General features: G+C 39.2%; 1 protein-coding gene across 4 annotated transcripts in view; it reads left to right on the forward strand.

Moving 5' to 3' along the window:
• Pls3 (plastin 3) overlaps window positions 1-12,247 on the forward strand; it is an 85,549-nt gene extending 73,302 nt beyond the window's left edge. For all 4 annotated transcript variants that reach the window (XM_013035960.1, XM_013035961.1, XM_013035963.1 and 1 more), the window contains 8 exons: window positions 991-1,086; window positions 2,831-3,026; window positions 4,795-4,873; window positions 5,740-5,854; window positions 6,692-6,825; window positions 8,084-8,207; window positions 8,445-8,569; window positions 11,025-12,247. In XM_013035960.1, the coding sequence (XP_012891414.1) occupies window positions 991-1,086; window positions 2,831-3,026; window positions 4,795-4,873; window positions 5,740-5,854; window positions 6,692-6,825; window positions 8,084-8,207; window positions 8,445-8,569; window positions 11,025-11,157 (1,002 nt within the window). In that variant the 3' untranslated portion in view covers window positions 11,158-12,247. The remainder of the gene's footprint in view (window positions 1-990; window positions 1,087-2,830; window positions 3,027-4,794; window positions 4,874-5,739; window positions 5,855-6,691; window positions 6,826-8,083; window positions 8,208-8,444; window positions 8,570-11,024) is intronic.
• The last annotated feature ends 12,622 nt before the right edge of the window (window positions 12,248-24,869 follow it).

Raw genomic sequence — 24,869 nt, forward strand, 5'->3', positions numbered from 1 at the left:
GATACCCTTGCTGAACATTGGAAGCTTAGTAATAGAAAACTGCCATTGATGGATAGGTGGCCTTCTGATGGGACAGGATTGAAGAGTCTTGATTCAGTTTTTTGTCATCTAGTGTTCGAGAGAGGCAGAGTTTTATTTGATGGGTGTGGACACATTTAGCATACTTGCACCTTTTACAATGCTTTCCAAGAGGTATGCCATGAAGAGTTCACAGACTAATTCACTCCTCCCATTCCCAATATGAGTAATTCTGCTTTATTTTTATTGTATTCCAGAGATGAGAATGTCCAGCAACTTAAATCAAAAGATAAGCTTGAGGCTGGGGATATAGCCCAGCAGTAGAATGCTTGAACTTCTCTGACATGCATGAGGTCCTGCAGAGAACAAGAAAGGGAATGAATGAGGAGAGGAAGAGGGGGGTGAGGAGGAAAAGAAAGAGTGAGAGATTTAAGTATATTCCAATCCTAAAATGTGAACTCTAAAGAGTTAAGTGTTATTCTACCAACTGCTTCTCGCTGAAGACTTGCTGACATTTAAATGTGTAGTTTATATATTTTTAACATAACAGAAGTCTTCTCCATAGGTTATGATATATGTGTATATATAATGTATTCTAATAATATAACCTGTTTATTTTCTCTTTCCCTATGCTTCCTGGATTTCTGGTCTACTACATTTTTCATGCTTTTTTCTCTATCAAGCTTATAGACTTCAGTAATTCAGTGAAGGTACAGAAGAAATATTTATTAGCATTATTGATGACTTCAATAAATTGTACAGTCAATCCAGTTAATCCATATTCAAGTTAGACAACATAGAGTTTGCTAGATACACTTTTGGGGTGGGGCTTAAATTCTGTTAAATTTGAAGACAGATTTGTGCACTATAGTTTTATGGAATCTGATGTAAATATCTTTCTTAGCACAGCACATTAAGACATATTCATTCTGTGTAAATGATATCTCATTGGCATTTTCAATTCGTTTGTAGGATTCCAAAGCCTATTTCCACCTTCTCAATCAAATTGCACCAAAAGGACAAAAGGAAGGTGAACCACGGATAGATATTAACATGTCAGGATTCAATGTAAGTATAGGTACTCTTGTTCTACAATCTTACCAAAATTATTGTCTGTTTCTTAGAAATAGAAGAATTGTTATAACTGCATGTAGTGGTGTTAACAATTTTAAGCATTATGTTTTACAGTATTTTTGTATATGTAACTGGGGGGACTAGCCTTATTTACTTTGATAAATAGTAAGTTCCAATAATCATGGTGCTAATGATTTATACAGATGATGATAAAAAGCATTCAAAGCAAGTAAGGGGAAATAAGGACTGGCAAATAGCCTTTTCCAAGTATTTCGATTATCCTCAGTAATAGGCTTAATGGTTATATTTTTCATATCTAAATTGGCAATGTTTGTGTATTAAGAGTCAAGTAAATATATTTACAAAATCCTGATCTATAATCCAATTTGAGGAATCACTGTTAGGGACCATGTTTCCTGATTATTTCCCTGTATTGTTCAGTGATTTTGGACAAAGTTCCTTCCTAAAATTAAATTTTACTTTGCCCATCCATTTAAAAAGTTGGACTAAATTAATTATCCCAGTTTTAGAATTCTGGATTTCCCTATACTCATTAGATACCAAATATATTTAATAATGTTTAACAAAAGTCCATGTATGTATTATATTATGCAATTAGTTTCATTTACTAAACCAAAACTGAATTTTTTAACTGACTGTGTGCTTATATTCCTGTCTGTATGGTAAAGGCAAAATACTTAGGCTCATGTACCTCTTGGTAGATATAAGGGTTCCAAATTTGCACAAAGCGAGCTGTCTCGGATGGCTGGGCAGGTGAATGCTTACCTAGGTAAATGGGTTCTGATTCTAATACAATCCTTCAGTCACTTCTCAGCCTTCCTCATACACTCTGTTCTTTGGTGCTTCCTTCTCAGAATCCTTCTAAGATTTTCTTACCAACCCTAGACTTGAGTCCAAAATACTCTGATGTTTAAGGTTGTACACAATCTTACTCTATTTCTCCTAGCTTGTGTTATTTCCCTTAAACTTTTCTCTTTTCCTAGTACCACCCAGGTGCCTCAGTCTTCTCCAGTAATTTTATAAAAACAAAACAAAAACAAGAGGCTGGGAATATGGCTCAATGATAGAGTGCTTGCCTAGCATGCATGAAGCCCTGGGTACAGTTCCTCAGTACCACATACATAGAAAAAGCTGGAAGTGGTGCTGTGGCTCAAGTGGTAAAGTGCTAGCCTTGAGCAAAAGAAGCTCAGGAACAGCAACCAGGCCCTGAGTTCACAAGCCCTAGGACTGGCAAAAAAAAAAAAAGAAAAAAGTACCTTTTTCCAGTGTCACCATTTTCAACTATATACCTTCTATATATACCTATATACCTATATATATATATATATATATATATATATATATATATATATATATAAAACTAGATATACCTATATACCTTAGAATCTAATTTGAAAACATGAACAGTTTTAAATTTATTTGTCAATTTCTGTCTTTAAAAAATCTAATTTAGCCTTTTGTGGGGCATGAGAGATGTAATCCTAATTGAGTTTAATTTAGTGAATCCTTTCATGCATGATCTGGCGCCATCTGTGGTCTTTAAAGATACTGCATATCCTGCTGAGCCACTTTCCTTTTTTTTCATTCAAAAGTTTCACAATAAATACCATGTGTTGACTAAAAGAAAGTAGAATTATCCTACCTGCCTATAATTATAGAGGAAATTTATATTTTCTGTATGGACTTTAAAAGATGTCATTTTATTTTACTTCAACAGGAAACAGATGATTTGAAGAGAGCAGAGAGTATGCTTCAACAAGCAGATAAATTAGGTTGCAGACAGTTTGTTACCCCTGCTGATGTTGTTAGTGGAAACCCCAAACTGAACCTGGCCTTTGTGGCAAACTTGTTTAATAAGTACCCAGCACTGACTAAGCCAGAGAATCAGGATATTGACTGGACTCTACTAGAAGGTAACAGGAAGTTTTGCTAATTCTAATGTGTAGGCTGTAGAGTAGAACTATAAAGGGCATGGCAATATCATAATCTTAATTTAGTAAGTTACTTTATCCACTTGGCTTTGACAAGTGAATAAAATAGATAAATTAAAAAGTAGACACTGGTGAGTGGAAACCAGAGGCTTCTGTATAGAGATAATAATGCAAGCAAGCTGGGCATGGGTAGCTCATGGCTATAATCCTAGCTACCCAGGAGCCTGAGATCTGAGTATTGTGGTTTCAAGCCAGCCCAGGCAGAAAAGTCTCCATGAGACTTTTATCTCCAATAAACCACTCAAAAACTGGAAATGGCTCTGTAACTTGAGTGATAGAGTGCCAGCCTTGAGCACAAGAAGGCTCAGGGACAGTGCCTAGGCCCTGAGTTCAAGCCCCACAATCAACAAAAAGAAATGCAAGCAAACTTTGAAAATAAAGTAGACTGGATTGAAGTTGAGCTCAGTGGTAGAGACCTGTCTCACATGCTCAAGGCTCTGAATTCCTGTATGTGCTACCACAGAGAGAATTGATTTTAAAAATATGGGTCTGTGAATATGGCTCAAATGGTAGAGTGTTAGTAAGTATTCTCCTCTGAGCTGCATCCAGCCACTAAGCTTTCAGGTAACATTGTTTTAGCATTGGCTTATAGAAGTAATAGTTATATGTAGTTTGGTATTTATTAATGGGTAAAGGAAAAACACATTAGCCAGTATATATGGGTTCATAGAAGCATAGCAAAGTTTTAGAAAAACACAATTAATAACAGCAGTTACTTTGAAGTATGCAGATTTGAGGAGATAATGGAAAAATATTAACAGAGAATGGAATTTTAGAAAGTTTATAAATCTCTAGTGACATAGCTCATTTTGAGGCCGTGGGTTTGAACCCATGCACTGCACACACAAAAAAGTCAGGTACCAGTGGTTTACCCTGTAATTCTAAGAGGTACTTAGCAGGCTGATCTGAGGGCAGCAAATACACAAGAACCTTTTCTCCAATTTACCAAGAAAAACCTGTAACCTGGAGGCAAAGCTGAAATATAGAATGATGCCTGTAAGAAAACAAAACAGAGCAAGAAGATCTTAAGGCCTTCGGTTCAAGCCTCAGAATACACATGTGTGTATGTGTGTCCCCATGCACATACACACATAAAGTAGAAAGGGAATGGAAGGAAAGGTTCATAAACCTAACTTGCTTAACTGTTTGCAGTATATCTGTATTGTTTAATTTTGAAATAATTTTTTAACTATTTTAAAAAATGTTTTCTGTGGTACTGAGGAATCAAACCCAGGGCTTCATGTATGCTAGGTAAGCACTCTACCACTAAGCCACATCCAAGCCCCCTAAAAAAAAGATTTTTTTATTTTTATTTTTGTTTTTTGTCATTTGTGTGGCCTGAGCTATGGTCCTGGATGCTGTCCCTCAGCTCTTCAGCTCAATGCTAGTTCTCTACCACTTAAGCCACAGTGCTACTTCCAGCTTTTTCTGCATATGTGGTGCTGAGGAATCGAACCCAGGGCCTCATGAATGCAAGGCAAGCACTCTACCACTGAGCCACCTTCCCAGCCTCCCCAAAAAGAATTTTTTTAAGTAGAAATGTAGACAGAATATAGTTAGAATGCTTGGGAAGTTCATATTGGAGAAAACCTATACATATGAATAGAACAGATCAAATAAACTAATACATGGTTTGATACTATGTGTACATATATAAGACATTTAATGAATGATTGAATATTGTTAATAGGAGAAACTCGTGAAGAAAGAACCTTCCGTAACTGGATGAACTCACTTGGCGTTAATCCCCACGTGAATCATCTCTATGCGTAAGCCGTCTACTTCGTTGTAAACAGAAGCATCAGGAATGTGGCTACATATATAAGGGCAACACTAATGGTTTTCAAGATTTTTATTTGTAGCTTTTTTTATATTTGAAAATGTCAAATGATGGTTTCTATCATCATTTTCCTAACATATAAAAACCCAAATTCTTCATTTTCCTGGTCACTGACTATAAGTAGGAGGATGTACAAGTATTTTTATGGTACTCTAGGGCACAGGTACTTTAAGAGTCCAGCAGACCATCAGTGATGCCTTGGGTCCTTTGGCTCACTGTTCTCTCAGCCTAGCCTATTCTTGGCCCAGTGGACTAGCTCACATCTGTCCTATATTCCATATACTATTTTTTCCACCTGGAAGTTTGCTTTCCCAAATATAATGTTTTGCATCCTTATTTTATTCCATACAATGCAGTGTCTTTGCCTACATTTAGTGGTTCATATCCTTAGCAATTTTCTTTGTTTTCCAGATTACTGCCTAGCACTGACCTAGATTCTCTAAACACTGACCCTAGTACTGTTTGTTTGTTTTTTCATAGCACTTCAGTATACTCAAATCATATCATCTCTTACTCATGTACTTGTTTATTGGTCAGCCCTCCAACTGAATGTAAGAAGAGATTTTTTTCCTGTATTCCCAGCCTTTAAAACAGCACCTTGCTTGCAAAAAGGCACTGAATTTAGTGGCCTTAACTCTGTTTTCAGCACAGACCAATGAAAACAGGAGTCTTATATTGTGGCTTTGGTTATGTTTTTAACAATGTTAATGTTACTATTTGACACTAGTTTCTTTAATTAAGGGAATTAAAGTCTAGCTATCTGTAAACATTGATTACTTTTCTTAAAATCATTAGTGACTTGCAAGATGCCCTGGTAATCTTACAGCTATATGAACGAATTAAAGTGCCCGTGGACTGGAATAAGGTGAATAAGCCTCCATACCCGAAACTTGGAGCCAACATGAAAAAGGTGTGTAATGAAGTTACCACGTGTCTTATTTCTTCTTTCATTTTCTTAAGCTCTGAAGTCTGAGCTTCTCCAAGACAGGAACTATGTCTTGTTTTTTTTTTCATCTAAAACTCTTTATTTCATTGTTGTTGGACAGGTAACTTATAGAATTCATGATTCTAATATGCCAATGTTATTTTCTTCCTTTTTCCTTCTCCCAGGAGAAATCACTGTACTCTACTAACATAAAATAGTGTTCTATAAGGTACTATAGATTGGAATGACAATGGCTATTCGAGTGAATGATGAACTATTGAGGTTCTGGACTGAAGTAGGGCCATCCTTACTCTGTTCAATTGATAGCAAGATACTGGTGGTCATCAGTCAGGTTCTTCTGCCACCATTGAGCTGTGGTTCACTGGGGCCAGCTTGTGAGTTATATGACACTGTACCTAGGTGTCACTGAAGATAATGGGCACCTCTGGGAGAACCCATTTCTACACAAGTTGTAGTGCTCAGCGAAATGTTCTAGAAAAGCTAATAGAGTTTTAGGTTCGGCCAAAGGTCTAGGAAATATGGAATAAAAGATTTTTCTGGAGATTAAAAAATGTTCTTCATAAAAGTAGTTCATGAATTTTTTTCGTTAAAAAGCCAGAAAAACAACACTTTTTATAATCATTGACTTCCTCATAAAGCATTTACTGCTAACTATAGAGGACAGTCAGAATTTTTTTCGATAACATGATTTTTATTGTGTTACATGCAAAAAAACTTAGCAGTATACAATCCACACAAATAAAGATGCAGATTAAATGAGCGGAAGTCTTTAACCATTCATTTCCTTTTGTGTGTCTGCAGCTGGAGAACTGCAACTATGCCATTGAATTGGGGAAGCATCCTGCTAAATTCTCACTCGTTGGCATTGGAGGCCAAGACCTGAATGATGGGAACCAAACTTTGACCTTAGCTTTAGTGTGGCAGCTGATGAGGAGGTAGTGTACACTTCTTAGCACTTTAAGCTCTACTAGGATGCAGCGTAATACTACCTTTACCACTGTAATGCTACTTTTTACATAAGTAAGCATGTACATGAGTACACTTTTGTACTTACTTTAGATTGTGACATGAGTTTCAGTCTTGAGTAAGTTGTATCTGAGCTGTGACAGTTCCTTCTTTACCTAGAAAACCTGACACATGGACTTCAGCATCATTTAATATTTGTGCATAATATTCTTAGAGGGGCTGGGGATGTAGCTCAGCAGTACAGTACATATTTAGCATTATGAGGCCCTAAATTCTATTCTCATCCCCAAAAATAAAACCAGGTATGGTGGTACACATCTGTAATACCACCACACTAGTGGCAGAAGCAGGAAGATCACAAGTTTGAAGTTAGCCTGGGCTACACAGCAAGGACTGTCTCTCATAAAACAAAACTTGTGAGGATAAAATATGAACATGTCCGGGGCTGGGAAGGTGGCTCAGTGGTAGAGTGCTTGCCTTGCATGCTCAAGGCCCTGGGTTCGATTCCTCAGCACCACATAAGCAAAAAGAAAAAAGCTGGAAGTGGGGCTGTGGCTCAAGTGGTAGAGCACTAGCCTTGAGCTGAAGAGCTGAGGGACAGTGCCCAGGCCCAGAGTTCAGGCCCCACGACCGGACCCAAACAAAACAAAAAACAAAACAAAAAAATATGAACATGTCCATGTATCCATTTGAAAATGATCTGGTAACACTAATGCTAAAAATATCCATTAGGACTAGAAGCAAGCCAGAGCACAACTCATTTGAAATCCTTACCACTGTTAGAATAGCATAGCATGTGTCTGCACATTTAAGCACTGTGATTCATGCCCCTATACTACAAAAGATAGATGAGTGGCAAGCCACTCCTCCTTCAAATATTTTTTCACATTGCATGAGTGTCTTTCCTTGAAATCTGTACTCTTTCAAGAAAGATGCTATATCTTTCTAGTCAGGTGCTGGTGGTCACACCTGTAATCCTAACAACTAGGAAGGCTGAGATCTGACGATCACAATTCAGAGCCAGCCTAGGCAGGAAATTCCATGAGATTCTTATCTCTAATTAGTCACCAGAAAACTAGAAATAGAGCTGTGGCTCAAAGTGGTAGAACACTAGCCTTGAGCATTATAACTTTAGTGACAGTACCATTCCCTGAGTTTAAACCCTAGTTTTCTAAACAGAAGATATCTTTCAAATGCTTGCATTTTTTCTTCTTCTGTTTCTCTTAGATATACACTAAATGTCCTGGAGGATCTTGGAGATGGTCAGAAAGCTAATGATGATATTATTGTGAACTGGGTGAACAGAACATTGAGAGAAGCTGGAAAATCAACTTCCATTCAGAATTTTAAGGTAAGAATCTATATTGACTATTACATCTATATTCACATATTACTATTATTCTGTTTGCTAAAATAATACCTATAATTTGGAAGGACTCCCTTTGGTTTTGTGAATGCTAATTATTCTTGGGCTCCTGCTATGTTTTTCTTCTAATTTGCTAGGTTGTGTCTTCAGCATTTTATATAAAATCACACATGTGAACTTGTACATCTTGAAATTCTTAGCTTTGTTTTCCTTTCTTACTAGGATAAGACGATCAGCTCTAGTTTGGCAGTTGTGGATCTAATTGATGCCATCCAGCCGGGCTGCATAAACTATGACCTTGTGAAGAGTGGCAATCTAACAGAGGATGACAAACAGAGTAATGCCAAGTAAGGGAAAGTATAGAATCGTGTGGAGAGAACACAGGCTTTGCAGCCAGGCAGATATGATTGTTAATTCTGGTTACACCACATCCCCCAGACCTGGGGAAAATTCTGTAAGGTTTTGAGTATTTTAATAGGTTTATTGAGATATAATTCACATATTGTCCAATTCATGCATTTTAAAGTCTACATACATTCCAGTAGTTTAATGTGCTCACTGAGTTGTACAGCCTTCACCACAATCAATTTTAGAACATTGTCATCAGCCAAGAAAGAAATTCCAAGCAGGTATGGGTAGCTCATGGTCTGTAATCCTAGCTACTCAGGAAGCTGAGATCTGAGGACCATAGTTTGAAACCAGCTGAGACAGGAATGTCTGTGAGACTCTTATCACCAATAAGTTACCAAAAAAGTCAGAATTGGAGCTATAGCTCAAGTGGTAGCAAAAAAAAAAAAAGCTCAGAGATAGTACCCAGGCCCTGAGTTCAAGCCCAAGGATCAGCCAAATTAAGAAGCTCCATAGCAATTAGTAGTCATTGCCCCCACCAAGCCCAAAATGACCACTTACCTACCTTCTATTTATTTGCCTTTGGGGGACTCATTTTCTCTCTATATAACAATAACATGTCCTTCATCTGCCATCTCCCAATGTCCTCCTTCACAGTTTCCCAAACTTCTGCTAAGCACCATTCTACTCTTCCCTATGAGAGTCCACATGTAAGTGTCCTTTGACAAGTCCACGTATGACAGTACATTTCAGCCACTAGTGTTACTTGCTACAGAATGAGTGAACCTGAAGAAAGTTGTGATTCACATCACTTACAGGCATAGGCAGATCATCATGGCGCTTTCGCCATACTCATGGGGAAGTAGCTTTGAGTCTGAGGTTCTCCATCACTCAAATGAGGCCTGTGCTAATTACTTTAGAAATTTTTGTAGAGGGGCTGGGAAGGTGGCTCAGTGGTAGAGCACTTGCCTTGCATGCTCGAGGCCCTGGGTTTGATTCCTCAGCACCACATAAGAAAAAAGCCGGAAGTGGCACTGTGGCTCAAGTGGTAGAGTGCTAGCCTTGAGCTGAAGAGCTTAGGGACAGCGCCCAGGCTCAGAGTTCAGGCCCCATGACCGGACCCAAAAAAAAAAAGAAATTTTTGTAGAGATTAAACCATAAAAATGTATAAGGCCAGGTGCCAGTAGCTCAAGCCTGTAATCCTAGCTAATCAGCATGTTGAGATCTGAGGATTGAGGTTCAAAGCCAGCCCAAGCAGGAAAGTCTGTAAGCCCTTATCTCCAGTTAGCCAGCAAAAAGCCAGAAGTGAAGATGTGGCTCAAGTGATACAGCATCATCCTTGAGTGGAAGAGCTAAGGGACAGCACCCAGGCACTGAGTTCAGGCCTTAGAACTGGCACAAAAAGTTTATAAAATCTTATCATTGCTAGTCATAGTATTGTGTACCTGTAATCTCAGAACTTGGGAGACTGAGGCAGGAGGATCACAGTTTTGATGCCAACACGGCCTTGGTTCTGAAACTCTTGTCTCAAAAGAGAGAAAAGCTTATATTTGTACCTGACCTTTAAGGTTGCTTAGAGAATTATAAGAATAATGTAGTGTATACTTTAAAGCAAATCAAGAACAAAATTAAAACAAGGGAAGCCTGTATTGCAACACTGCTTAGGAAATTTTTCCTACTTGTCTTTTCCCTTCTTCACTCATGACCTAGTTCTATAGTGACCCAGTGAAAAATGTACCAGTGCAATCTGAAAAATCTGCTTACAGCAGTACCTTTTTAAAAGATAGATAGCTAATGTGCCGTCCTGCAATAATGATTTTCATTATTTGAAAATGTATACATATGACAGGATAAAAATTTGATATCTATAAAGATTACAGTTGGAATACACCTGGAAAGTGCTTATGATTAAGTGAGATGTGTTCCTGCCAATTTCCCTAGCTGCATATATCGTCCTTTTGTCCTATTCTTTGCCTTCCCTTTCTATTCCTTAGTTCAACCATTATCCCATGTAGATTCTCTTCTCTCACTTAAATATTTAGAAGCACTCACTGTATCTTACCAAAGCAAGTTGGATTTTGCATGTGGCATAATTTTATGCTCCATATCTCTCAGTTCCCATAAGGAGGGTATCTTACCTGATTGCCTGTGTAATAAGAATGTCTATGGATAATACAACCAATCTAAGTAATTACATGTAGAATTTCATTTCCACCTGATGTCAGTGATTTATACTCAATTTTCAGCTCCTGATGGAACAGATAAGTGAATAAATATTATTAGTACAAGCAATAAAACAGAACACATACAAACACAAAATAAAATCCAGATTTGTACTTTTGATAGGGAGTTTTTGCATCTCAGCCAAATGATTAGAAAATAGAAAATAGATGTCTCATAGTGTCCTTGACAGACAAGAAATTCTTTCATCTTGATTTTATTTTCGAAAAATAGGTACGCAGTGTCCATGGCTAGAAGAATTGGAGCCAGAGTGTATGCTCTTCCTGAAGACCTTGTTGAAGTTAAGCCCAAGATGGTCATGACTGTGTTTGCATGTTTGATGGGTAGGGGGATGAAGAGAGTGTAAAACAACACCTCTCAATAAAACCAACCATGTTCCCAGGTGCATGATTATTAGTAAGTCAGCTATTTCCAGGTGAAGTACTCACGGCTTAAGGAATTCTTGGTCATCTAAAGGACTTTTAGTTTCAATTTACAAGAGTAGTTCACCATGAGAACCCTGAGGGGATTTTTCAGAAAAACAGCTTTTTTCCCCCACAGTCAAAGTTGAATCTGTCAGGCATACTTAAAGTGTGTGCATAATCAGAATACTTTCTTCTCTTCCTGGAATGCTGCCCTTGACATCTCTCATTGCTGCGTGTATTTCTCCCTATGTCTCTCCCCTCTTAAAATGCCCATCTCTTGAGATTTGCTTAGATGGTTGCATAGGAATATTGTTAGCCAGTCATTTGCTTTCCATCTTGTCTGCTAACTCTTATTCAAAAACTATGGGCAGAGGTATATAGATGGAAGTAGTCCTTGCTTACTTGGTAGTACTGAAAATTTGCCCAAGTAACTGGCTGCACAGAATGTAATAGAAGCTTTTCTTATTCTTTTATTCTTAAAATCAGTATCTTTTTACAATATTCTTTCTACATGATCCTTTTTTGTACATTTAAGAATATTTTGATTACATTCAACAAGTCTGCTGATTTTGCTACTTTTTTAAGGGGGTCTTCAAGTGAATAAGTAAAAAAATATATTGTTATAGGTAGAGGAAAAATGTACCCGAAATTTGCTTATATCCAAGCTCTAAACAATATTTTGTCTTGAGTCTGTTCAACAAATACTTATTAATTTTGAAACCTGTATCATCAAACCCTCTCTTTAAATTTAAAATGCTATTGAATATGACATGCTTGAGAAGAGAGTGAGCCTAGAACTTAGATGGGATTCTGTAGGGTAAGTACGCTAAGTGTACAATATATGTTTTAGTTTTACACTTATAACAAGGAGATGTGGTCACTAAAAAGTAAAAATATGTAAGACTTAATGTACTCTTGCTTTGTCAAGCTGTTTGCTCTAGTTTTCAACATCATTATGTTACTCTTAACTCCAGAAAAGTGATGTAATCTGGTAGTGATATAGTACTTCAAATAAAAGCATTTACATAATAATTAGTCTCTTTCCTTTGGGGATAGGGGATGCTGAAACAGAATCTCATAATATAGGCCAAAGTGGCCTCAGTCCTGTCAGCCAGAGGGCTAGGTGGGCCCTATACTCATAATTAGTCTAGTCTTTTCTTCATGCCTCTGACCCTAATAGTGTGTCAATGTTTTGTGGAGGTATTTTCCTTCTGTTTTTGTTTTGTTTTGTTTTTGTCAGACGTGGGGCTTGAACTCTGCATTATCCCTCAGCTCAAGGTTAGCACTCTACCACTTGAGCCACAGTACCACTTCAGTTTTCTGGTGGTTAACTGGAGATAAGAGTCTCGCAGACTTTACTGCCCAGTCTGGATTTGAACCTTGATCCTCAGATCTCAGCCTCCTGAGTAGCTAGGATTACAACATGAGCCACTGGTGCCCGACTCCTCCCATTTTGCTTTGTTTTGTTTTGTGGTATATTCTATTACATGGATTTTAGCTTTTGAAGCCTAACTAAAATGAAATGAAGGATACTACAAATGGAATATCCCAGTATTCTCAGCTTGCTGAAATTTCTTTGGCTCAGGTTATAACCCTGTGTAGAGCACATGGCATGTGGGTTCAATCCCTAGCATGAAAAGAAGAGAAAAATTGCATATCTAATTATTCCCTTTTTATTTTTTCTCATCTTCTTTAAACTTTTGTAGTGTGAAAATTGCAGACTGTGAAACAAAGGGGATCTGAAAAGCCATGGAAGAGAACAGATGATTGCCGATATTTTTCAGTCTCTACACTGTTTGGGGCTTCCTCACACATTTGGGGCTGGATAATTCCTTGTGTTGGGGGACTGAAGAGAGGCTGTGCTCTGTAAGATGTGTACCAATATCATGTATCCTCTGCTAATGTCACAACCACATCCCCAGTTATGTCCATCTCCAGCCATGGCCTATTGGCCCCTGAGGCACAAAGCCATCCCTGCTTGACAACTGCTGGTTTATGGTACCCTTTTAAACCTTTGTGTAATGAATAATAGGTAAAGCCTTTTGAGGATCTAATGACATGGTCATATTATAAAATACTTTAGCTTGCCATGGTTGCGCACACCTAGAATTCCAATATTTATGAGAAGCTGAGGAAGAGGGTTACTAGTTTGAGGCTACCTTGCACTACATAGTATCAGAATTAAATTAGTCTGTATTTACAGGCTAAAAATTTTCAAAGGCCTTTCTAAACATGCTACTAGTCTGAAAGATACACAATAAGAATGATTGATGGATGCCAGGCAACGGTAGCTCGTATCTGTTATCCTAGCTATTCAGGAGGCTGAGATCTGAGGATTGTGGTTCAAAGCTAGCCTCGGCAGGAAAGTCCATGAGAGTCTTGCCTCCATTTAACTATCAAAAAGTCAGAAATTGAGCTGTGGCTGAAGTAGAGTATGAGCCTTGATCACAAAAGCTCAGAGACAGCACCCAGGCCCTGAATTCAAGCCCTAGGACCAACCAAAAAAAGTGATAGGGCTAGAGGTGTGGCTCAAATGATAGAAAACTTGCCTAGCAAACTCTAGTACCACACACAGAAATGACTGACAGCTCTACTTTTGAAAAAACAATAAACAACATAGTCAAAATACAATAAAGGAAAGAACAGTCCTAGCTGATGGATTTTTAAAATACTTAAATGGCTTTATAAATAAAAGATAGATTCTAGAATCATATATCATGCTAACTGATAAGTAAGGACATTGTATGGGTGCAAGTGTGTATATTACATCACCTATGTGCTGCTTGATGGATGTACTGAGCCACATAGTCAGGCCCAAAGAACATCTGATGGTGTGTCTTCTGCCTTGAAATTTCGGCACTTATCCACATTTCTCCCTTTCTAAATGCAGTAATCTCTATCAGCAACTATGACTAATCTAAAATTATGCATCTCCTGAGTCTCCACTTCTCACATACTTAGGATAACAGGCAAAAATCATTGCATCCAGTGACTTTTGAGAAACTGTAAGCCTCCTGATGGCAGTTTCCCTCAGAGCTTGAGATGACAGTCTTTGTCTAGCACTCTATGTACCACTGTAAGATGTGGAAACTTCACATCCACTTAGATCATTTCACCTTGATTTTCTTCCCGTGCTATGTGAATGGACCCCAGGGCCTCCTGCATGTTCATGATAAGTTCCACCCCTGAGCTACATGTTTAGCCCTTTCTGTTTTAAAATACAGGCTATTCTTTTGTTGGTTACTTGCTTTTAAAATAGTGTCAATAGGTAGCCTAGCTGGGCTGAAACTGGCAATCCTCCTGAGTACTGGGATTATGGTTTGTTCCAAGATGCCTACCTTTTGGGAAATATAAATTGCCAGTGACTCACGCCTGTAATCCTAGCTACTCAGGAGGCTGAGATCTGAGGATCACGGTTCAAAGCCAGCCTGGGCAGGAAAGGCCACAAGACTATCTCCAAAGAACCACCAGAAAACCGGAAGTGGCGCTGTGGCTCAAGTGGTAGAGTGCTAGCCTTGAGCTGAAGAGCTGAGATACAGTGCCCAGGCCCACAGTTCAAGCCCCATGACAGAAAAAAATAAAAATAATAAATAGATGAATGAATAAATTTCTTGAGTAGTTTCTCTGTAGACATGGAATACCCCACTAGATGATGCTATAATTTGTGCTTTACTGGGAATCTATTGTCCTTGCTCCTGGAAGTCCTAGAATAGTTTTCCTTCTGTTTAGAGAATGTCTTAGTGTGTGTGTGTGTGTGTGTACACGCGCTGGTCCTGGGGTTTAAACTCAGACTGGGCAGTATCCATGAGTTTTAGAATAGTTTTCCTTCTGTTTAGAGAATGTCTTTGTGTGTGTGTGTGTGTGTGTGTGTGTGTGTGTGTGTGTGTACATGCGCTGGTCCTGGGGTTTAAACTCAGAGACTGGGCAGTATCCATGAGTTTTTTTTTTTTAAATACCGTTCAGAGGGGTTACAATTACATGGACAAGGTAATGAGTGCATTTCTTCTTTTTTTTTTTAACTGTGAAAATACCATACAGAGAGGTTACAATTACATGGGCAAGGTAATGAGTACATTTCTTATCAGGCATTGTTGCCTCCTCCTTTGTTTCCCCTTCCCATCCCTTCCTATCTCCCCCCCCACCCCCACCCAAAGTTGTAAAGTTCGTTTTTGGACATAACGACTTGTACATCTCATTGTTGCAATGGGTCCACCTGTATCCCTATTTAAACGATTTGTTTTTGCCCTTCCCCTCCACAAATTATACCAACATCAAATACAGTGAAATCAGGGGTTATGCCATGGGGGAGGGACATACAAAGCAACAAAAAAATCATCTTATAAATATGTTAGAAACAATTGCAAGAAAGAAAAACCATTTGAATACGTATCTTGGGGTTCATTTCACCTAACATCAACTTATCTGACCTTTTCTGCTTGTCTCAGACATATACTAGTTATTGCAGATAAGGGAAACGATGGGACCTGTTTCTTTGGGCCTGGCTTACTTCACTTAATGTAATTTTTTCCAAGTCTTTCTATGTCCTCACACATGGGGCAATGCCATTCTTTCTGATGGAGGCATAGAATTCACATATATATATATATATATATATATATATATATATATATATATATACATACATACATATATATCACATTTTCTTGATCCATTCATCTACTGAGGGGCATCTGGGTTGGTTCTATATCTTAGCTATCGTAAATAATGCTGCAATAAACATAGTTGTGCTGGTAGCTTTACTATGGCCTTCTTTGTGATATTTTGGGTAAATGCCCAAAAGTGGGATTGCTGGGTCATAGGGGAGCTCTATGTATAGTCTTTAGAGGAGCATCCATACTGCTTTCCAGAGTTTACATTCCCACCAACAAATAAGTATGGTTCTGTTTTGGCCACATCCCCTCCAGCAACTGTTGTTACTAGATTTCTTGATTATAGCCATTCTAACTGGGGTGAGATGGACTCTCAATGTTGTTTTGATACCTATTTCTTTTATGTCTAGAGAAGTTAAGCATTTCTTCATGTTTCTATTGGCCATTCTCTCTTTAAGTTTTTACCCCACTTATAAATCTGGCAGTTGTTTCTTTGAGGATTTGTTGTTGGGGGATTTAATTATTTAAGTTCTAAGTATATTTTAGATGTGACACCCTTGTGTATTGTATGGGTAATGAAGAACTTCTCCCTATTTGTGGGCCTCCTTTTGATCTTGGTACCTATGTATGTTCTTTGCCCTGCAGAAGCTCTGCAGTGTCATGCAATCCCATTTGTCCAACCTTTCTTTGATTTGTTGAGTGTCTGGGTCTTTATTAAGAAAACTTCTGCCTGTGCCAAGGAGCCCTGGAGTTTCTCCTATTCCTTCCTGTAATATTTTTCAGTGTGTCTGCTTTGACTTTGAGATCTTAGATCCATTTGGAGTTGATTCTTGTGCAGGGTGATATATAAGGATCTAGCTTTAATTTTCTACATGTGTTTTAACAATTTTACAAAGTCGATTGGCCAAAATTTTGTTAAGTTTTGCATCGATGTTCATCTAAGAAATGGATATATAGTTCTTTTTCTTTGTTGAGTCCCTGCCTGGTTTGAAGATGAGGGTTATGATGGTTTCATAGAAAGCATTTGGTAGCTGGGCGCCAGTGGCTTACACCTGTAATCCTAGCTACTCAGGAGGCTGAGATCTGAGGACTGCGGTTCAAAGCCAGCCCAGGAAGGAAAAAACTATTATCTCTAGTAAACCACTCAGAAAAACAGGAAGTGGCATTGTAGCTCAAGCAGTAGAGTGCTCGCCTTGCCTTGCGCTGAAGAGCTGAGGGGCAGCGCCCAAGCCCAGAGTTCAAGACTGGTGACCTACAAAAAAAAAGTGTTTGGTAATGAACTTTCACTTTCAGTTTCATTGAAGAGTTGGAAGAGTATGGGTGTGAGTTCTGCTTTGAAGGCCTTGTAGAATTCAGTTGTAATCCATCTGGTCCTTGGGTTTTCTTGGTTGGGAGGTCTCTTATTGCTATTTCTATTTTGATGCTTGGGTCTGTTAAGTTGGTTTGAATCATCTTGGATCCTTTTGGGCATGTCAATATTTGCTAAAATTTTGTCTATTTTTTTCCCAGATTCTCAAACATTAGCATAAAGGTTTGAGGAGTATTCCCTTATAATGTTCTGAATCTTGGTCGTTTCTGTGGTGATGTTTCCATTCTCAGCTATGAGTTTGTTTATTTGGGTGTGTTCTTTTTTTGATAAGATTTGCTAAGGGTCTGTCAATTTTGTTAATTTAGGGGAAGAACCAACTCTTTGTTTTGTTGATTCTTTGTATGGTTTTTTGGGACTAATTCACTTATTTCTCATTTAATTTCAATTATTTGTTTCCATCTAGTGGATTGGTGTTTACCTTGTTGTTCTTTTCCAAGGAGCTTCAGGCGCCTCGTTAAATTGTTTCACATCTCTCCAATTTTTTGATGTAGGAACTCAGAGCTATAAATTTTGCCTCTGAGTACTGCCTTTGCTGTGTCCCAGAGGAGCTGGTAATTTGTGTGCTCATTTTTGTTAAATATCACGAACATTTGAATTTTCTTTCTAATCTCTTCCATAACCCACTGATGGTTCAACAGTGTGTTGTTCAGCCTCTATGTATTATAGGATTTTCTTTGGTGGCTTTTGGCATTGAATTCTAATTTTATTCCCTTGTGGTCTGAGAGAATGCAGGGGATAATTTCAATGTTTCTCAATTTGTACTAATTTGCTTTGGAACCTAAAATGTGGTCTATTTTGGAGAATGTTCTTTGTGCTGCTGAGATCGTGTATTCAGGTGCTGCTGGGTGAAATATTCGGTAGATGTCTGTTAAATCTAGTTGATCTATGCAGTTGTTTTATCTGAGGTTTCTCTGTTGAGTTATTGCCGGGTTGATCTATCCAGAGGGGATAGTGCTGTGTTAAAGTCCCCAACAATTAATGTCTTTGGATTTATGTGAGCTTTTAGGGAAAGTAGTGAGTGTTTCTCGGATAAACTTGAGTGCTCTATTATTCAGTGAATAGATATTTAGAATTGTAATATCCTCCTGAAGGAGAGATTCCTTAATTAGTATGCAATGACCTTCTTTAGCTCTTCTCGCTAATTTTAATTTGAAGTTTATTTTATCTGATATTAGGATTCCAACTCCCGTCTGTTTATGGGGGCCATTGGCTTGGAAGATTTTATTCCATCCTTTCACCTTCAGAATATGTTTGTTTTTGTGGGCAAAGTATGTCCCTTGAAGGCAGCAGATAGAAGGATCTTGTTTTTGATCCAACTAGACAATCTGTCACTTCATTGGAGAGTTAAGACCATTAATATTGATAGTTAGGACTGAAAGGTGTTTGGTAGTTCCTGTCATGTGTGCCAACTGGGTTCTTCCTGTGATCTTGGTTTCTGTGTTTGGGGGCTTTTTCTTGGCCTTTATTATACCCTTGTTGGTTTTGTATGTGTAGGACATCTTTAAGTATCTTTTGTGGGGCTGGTTTGGTAGAGATATTTTGTTTCAATTTTTCTTTGCTGTTGAAAGTTTTTAGTTGACCCACCATTATGAAGGAGATTTTAGCTAGATACAGTATTTTCAGTTGATAGCTGGTTGCCTTTAAGGCATGGCATACATCATTCCAGGCTCTTCTTGCTTTGATAGTCTTTGCTGAGAAATCTGAGGTGATTCTAATTGGTTTCCCTTTATAGGTGATTAATTTTTTTCCCTTGACAGCTTTAAGGATCTTTTCCTTGGTCTGAGTTGATCCTGTGTAGATTATGATGTGATGGTAGGATGTCCTATCCTGATCTGGTCTATTTGGGGTTCTAAAGGCTTCTTGAATCTGAATGGGCCTATATTTTTACATGTTTGGGAAGTTCTCTGTTAGGATCCTGTTAAATAACTTTCCTACACTTTTTGTTTTTTTGTGGGGGGCGGTCGTGGGGCCTGAACTCTGGGCCTGGGCATTGTCCCTCAGCTCTTCAGCTCAAGGCTAGTGCTCTACCACTTGAGCTACAGCGCCACTTTCGGCTTTTTTCTTTTTGCTTATGTGGTGCTGAGGAATGGAACCCAGGGCCTCAGGCATGCAAGGCAAGTGCTCTACCACTGAGCCACCTTCCCAGCCCCAACTTTCCTACACTTTTAACTTCTGTCTGTAGGCCCTCCTCTACACCCATTAGCATTAAATTAGGCCTTTTGATGGTGTCTTCTAAATGTTGAATAGATCTATCATATTTCTTGGATTTGTCTTGAATACTTGTCTGTTCTTTCTCTATAATGTCTAAGTCATCTTCAATCCCAGAGATTTGATCTTCTGTATACTCTAACCTACTCTTAAGACTTTCTACTTTGTTTTTTATTTCCTTCTCTTCTAATTGGTCAGGTTTAATGGTTTTAATTTTTTTTTGGAGCTTTGTTTTAGATCTTGTATGGGCTTCTTTACCGTCTTAATTTGGTGTTCAGTATTCATTCTCAAATCGCTTAGTTGATTGGTCATAGTTTCATTGCCCTTTCCTTCTGTTGGGCTTCATTCAGCATTCCCTTTGTGGCCTCTGTGGATTCCTCCAGCTTTCTGTTTGTAGATTACATGAATGCCTCTATTCATCTTCATGTATTCTCATTCCACTTATGCAATTCCTCCATTAATCTTTGATTAGCCTCCTCATGCTCCCAAAATTCCTGTATTAATCTTTGGTTAGCCTCATGACGCTTACACATTTCCCTGTAACACTCACACAGAGTCTTTGCAGGCTTTCCATAGTGTTTGTAGAGCATTTGGGGAAGTCTCGTCTGGATTATACATTAGCTGCTCTGTTGCCTGATTATCATGAGTAGTTGTTGAGATACTTGGACTTGCCATTTTTCTTGAGTTTCTCCGGTTTGTTCTACCCATTTGGATATGAAAGCAAAACCAATTCAGTGCTAGAAAACTATTTTAAGGCAAGCATCAACCAGAGCCCTGTAGTTGCACAGATTGACGCAGTCAAAATGAACACAGATACAATCTAGTTCAACAACAAACAACTAGGGATCACTGGAGTAAGAAAATCAAAGACAGAGTTAGCAGACCAGTAATTAATAGGTATAGGGAGAATTAGGAGGAGAAAATAAGATTAGAGGAATGTGAAGAAGGGACAGGGGAGAGGTAATATAACCAAGAGCTAAATTCAGAGAGAGGAAAAGGATAGAAGGAAAGGAGAAGAGAGTTAAAGAAAAAGGAAAATGGAAATGTAAAACCATTAAAATGAAACACTTCAAAATATATACGCATAAGGAAATAATACTACAATTAAAGGAGTTAAGGCTGAGAGTTTGTGAATTGAGTAGCCAATATCTGAATTAAGTATGCACACAACAAAGTATAAGGTCTAATAATTGAAGATGGATATATATCTGGGGATGAACAGAACAGCAATTAAGTAAAGCAAAAATCAGAAAGAACCAAAGAAGAAAAGAGAAAAAAGAATTAAAAGAAAAACCTAAACTAAGAATGATTTTTTTAAAATAGAAAACAATTTTTTTTGTTCTTTGTTTTTTTTGGGTCCGGTCATGGGGCCTGAACTCTGGGCCTGGGCGCTGTCCCTCAGCTCTTCAGCTCAAGGCTAGCGCTCTACCACTTGAGCCACAGCGCCACTTCCGGCTTTTTTCTTTTTGCTTATGAGGTGCTGAGGAATCGAACCCAGGGCCTCTGGCATGCAAAGTATGCACTCTACCACTGAGCCACCTTCCCAGCCCCAGAAAACAATTTTTTTTAATTTAAATACATTATGTAGAAAACAGAGTTTTGGGGGGTGGGAAGGTGGCTCAGTGGTAGAGTCCTTGCTTCACATACACGAGGCCCTGGATTCGATTCCTCAGCACCACATAAGCAAAAAAAGCCAGAAGTGGTGCTGTGGCTCAAGTGGTATTACACTAGCCTTGAGCTGAAGGGCTGATAGCGCCCAGGCCTTCCTAGAGTTCGGGCCCCACAACCAGCCAAAAACAAAACAACAAAAAAGAGTTCTTTGAAGTATTTGGTGGTGGGGATCTTGTGTCTCCCCTGTGTCTGTAGCCAGTCTCTTGGTGGAGTCTCTGTTTTGCTTATGGTGTTTGGTTTTCCTGTAGCTTGATTGGTTTCTTAAATCAGTTTGAGCAGGCAGAACAAAGCTCTGCCTTACCCAGGATTTTGTGATCCTCCTCCCAGGCTAGTTCAATGGGAGGGTGATCAGCTTTGAGTATCCCCAAAGAGAGTAGATAGCTGTTTTCTCTAGCTTGTAGTTGCTTTGATGGGGCTAGGTTGTGGGTAGGGTTGAGTAACTTTCCCTGGGGCTAGCTCCTGAGACACACAGCCCAGCCTGGAGCCATTCTCAGGATTTATGTTTACTGAGTTTCCAATTTGTTTTTTTTACCGTCCTTCAGCTGGGTCTGCTGCCTGTGCTACAGTGGCATGGGGCAGCCTCTGGCTCTGTTTACCCAGTGAAATAAGTCACTCCTCCATGGCAGAGCTTTCTCTGCCTGGGAAGGGCGACTTTCCTGGGAAGGGTGACTTTCCCCAAGGGTAGAGCTGGAGCGCTGTAAGTCAGGTTGCTTTGATCTGTTGAATGGCTCCTATTGTCTTAGTCCAAGGTTTTAATTAGTTGCTAGCTGCTCTGGCCAGGTCTTTGTCAGTATCAGAGATGGAGTTCTTCCCCGGTGGAAGCAGAGGGTCTACCTTCTCACTGCTGCTCCTTGAGAAGGAGTGAGGATGTCTTGTGGGGTACTCTCGCCTTTCCTTTGATTTCTGGGATGTCCACGGTCTGCGATTGTCTGTGGTCAGCAGGATGAACATTTCCACTCCTTGTCGGTTCTTTTTTTTCCCCACTTCAGTCGTGAGAACTGAACTCTGGGCCTGGGCGCTGTCCCTCAGCTCTTCAGCTCAAGACTAGCACTCTACCACTTGAGCCACAGCGCCACCTCCAGTTTTTTTGTGCTTATATATTGCTGAGGAATCGAACCCAGGGCCTCATGCATGCAAGGCAAGCACTCTACCACTGAGTCAACTTCTCAGCCCCTCCTTGTCAGTTCTTACTGACAGTGAGTAGAATCCGCTTGCACATTGCCTCTGGCACCTTTGTCCCAGGCTCTCTCTGTTGATATGGTGGCCACAGCAACAGCAACAGCAGCTGCCTCTGCCACCACTGCAGACACCAACAAGTGCTTGAGTCTGTCTCCTTAACCAAGCTGTCTGAAGCTTTCCTCTCTGGCCAAACTCGCTGTACTATATTGGCACACTTGGTATGACTCTCTAGCCTTGGAATTTTCACTGGAACACTAAAATTGGTTTTTATGCAAGAGCTTGTTTAGCCCCCAGCTTCTCTTCCAGCATCTTCCTCCAGAATCCTATCTGTGAGATTTTTGCTAGAGCTTTTTGGCAGAGCATTTGCTCTACCATTTGAATCACAACTCTACTTCCAGCTATTTGGTGGTTAACTGGTGATAAAAGTCTTCTGGGGCTGGCCTTGAACCAAGATCTGCAGATCTTAGTCTAAGTAGCTAATATTACAGGTATGAGCCACTAAGACTTGGGGTATGTTAATGAAGTGCAATTAGCTTCAGCAACAGGAATGAGCAACCCCCCACCCCAATAATAGGAGTATTACTGCTACATTTTTCATTGTGGAGTTTTTTTGTTGTGGAACTAGGTTTTTTGTTTGTTTGGTTGTTTTCTTATGTGGTGCTGAGGTTTGAACTCAGGGTTTTGTGCTTGTTTTGTATCTCTGTTATTGTTTTTAAATCAACTACAGCTTTATAAATGAATCTAGTGTGCTTTGGAATGTTGATTACAATATTTTTCATAGTGCTGGGTACCAACCCCAGACCATCATGAATGCTAGATAAGTACTCTAACACTGAGCTATAGCCCCAGTTAACCAAAAATATTCTCTTTAGATACCTATGACATAATACATTACCTCTAACATACATTCGTGTGTGTGTGTGTGTGTGTGTGGTGTGTGTGTGTGTGTGTGTGTGTGTTGGTACTGTGGCTTGAACTTAGGGCCAAGGCCCTGTTCCTGAAAATTTTCCCCTCAAGCCTCATTCACTACCATTAGAACCACAGCTCTAGTTTTCTGGGTGGTTAATTGACCATAAGTGTCTCACAGACTTTCCTTCTTGGCTTGACTTTGAACCGTGATCCTCAGATCTCAGCCTCCTGGGTAGCTAGGATTACAGGCATGAGCAGCTAGTACCCATCCTAAGAGACTCTTACATGACAGAGACTAGTTATATTTGGACAGTATATACCTAAGCATCCTCTATATAGCGTGTCACCAGGAGATTTGTTCTTCTGAAAAAGACAATAGAAATCAAATTTTTGCTGGGCACCAGTGGCTCACACCTATAATCCTAGCTACTCAGGAGGTTGAGATCTGAGGTCTGTGGTTCAAAGTCAGCCCAGGCAGGAAAGTTCGTGAGACTTATCTCCAATAAACCACCAGAAATTGGAAGTGGAGCTGTGGCTCAAAGTTTTAGAGCACTAGCCTTGAGCAGAAAAGCTCAGGTATAGCCCCATGACTGATTTTAAAAAATGACCATGTTAAGGCTATAATGATGTCAGTAAAAGCAGGTAATCAGAAGTGCACAACAGTCACTTTTAGTCTCTTTAGAAGCCTATAATTCTGCTTTGGTAAACTGTCTACTTGAAGGAATACAAACCTAACTTACTTTTAGTGTGATAAATGATACTTATACCCTAAACATTTCCTATCACTAATTAGGGCACTGCATTTTATATATCTAGGTTACACTGGTTTACCATATACCAACTTACCTTGTGTAGTCTGGAAAATTGTGAAATATTCTCTGTTATTTAAAAATACTTCATTTCTGGTAGATCATATTTCCTTGGAAGAAACACTACTTCCACATGCTTGCCCAGAAACAAATAGCCAGGTGTGGTGGAGCACACCTGTAACCCCAGTACATAGTAGACTAGAAAATAGAGATTGTAAGGCCTGTCTGGACTACATATGGAATCCTGTTTCAAACAAGACAAAAAAGAACAAAAATAATCCCTCCCTGCAACTGATTCCTGTTTCCTTTTTTAAAAAATGTATTTATTTATTTTGTAGGTCTTTGGGCTTGGAGTCAGAACCTAGGCACTGTCCCTGAGCTTTTATGCTCAAGGCTAGTACTCTACCATTTAAGCCACAATACCCACGTCTGGTTTACTGATGGTTAACTAGAGATAAGAGTCTCATGGACTTTCCTACCAAGGCTGGCTTTGAACCACCATTCTCAGATCTCACCCCCCACCCAGTAACTAGGATTACAGGCACGAGCCACCAGCGCTTGGCCTGATTCTCCCTTTTTTTTTTACTTGTGAAAATACTGTACAGAGGGGTTATAATTACATGGGCAAGATAATGAGTACATTTCTTTTCAAGCATTGCAGCCTCCTTCTTTGTTTCCCCTTCCCATCCCTTCCCAGACTCCCCCCCCCCCCCCACCCAATCCTCCCCGTCCCTCCCTCACCCCCCCACCAAAGTTGTAAAGTTCCTTTTCGACATAACGACTTACACATCTCATTGTTGCAATGGGCCCGCCTGTATCCCTATTTAAACGATTTGTTTTTCCCCTTCCCCTCCACAAATTATGCCGACATCAAATACAATGAAAGCTGGGGTTATACT

This window comes from Dipodomys ordii, unplaced genomic scaffold, assembly GCF_000151885.1.
Source record: "Dipodomys ordii isolate 6190 unplaced genomic scaffold, Dord_2.0 Scaffold233, whole genome shotgun sequence".
Taxonomy (NCBI): domain Eukaryota; kingdom Metazoa; phylum Chordata; class Mammalia; order Rodentia; family Heteromyidae; genus Dipodomys; species Dipodomys ordii.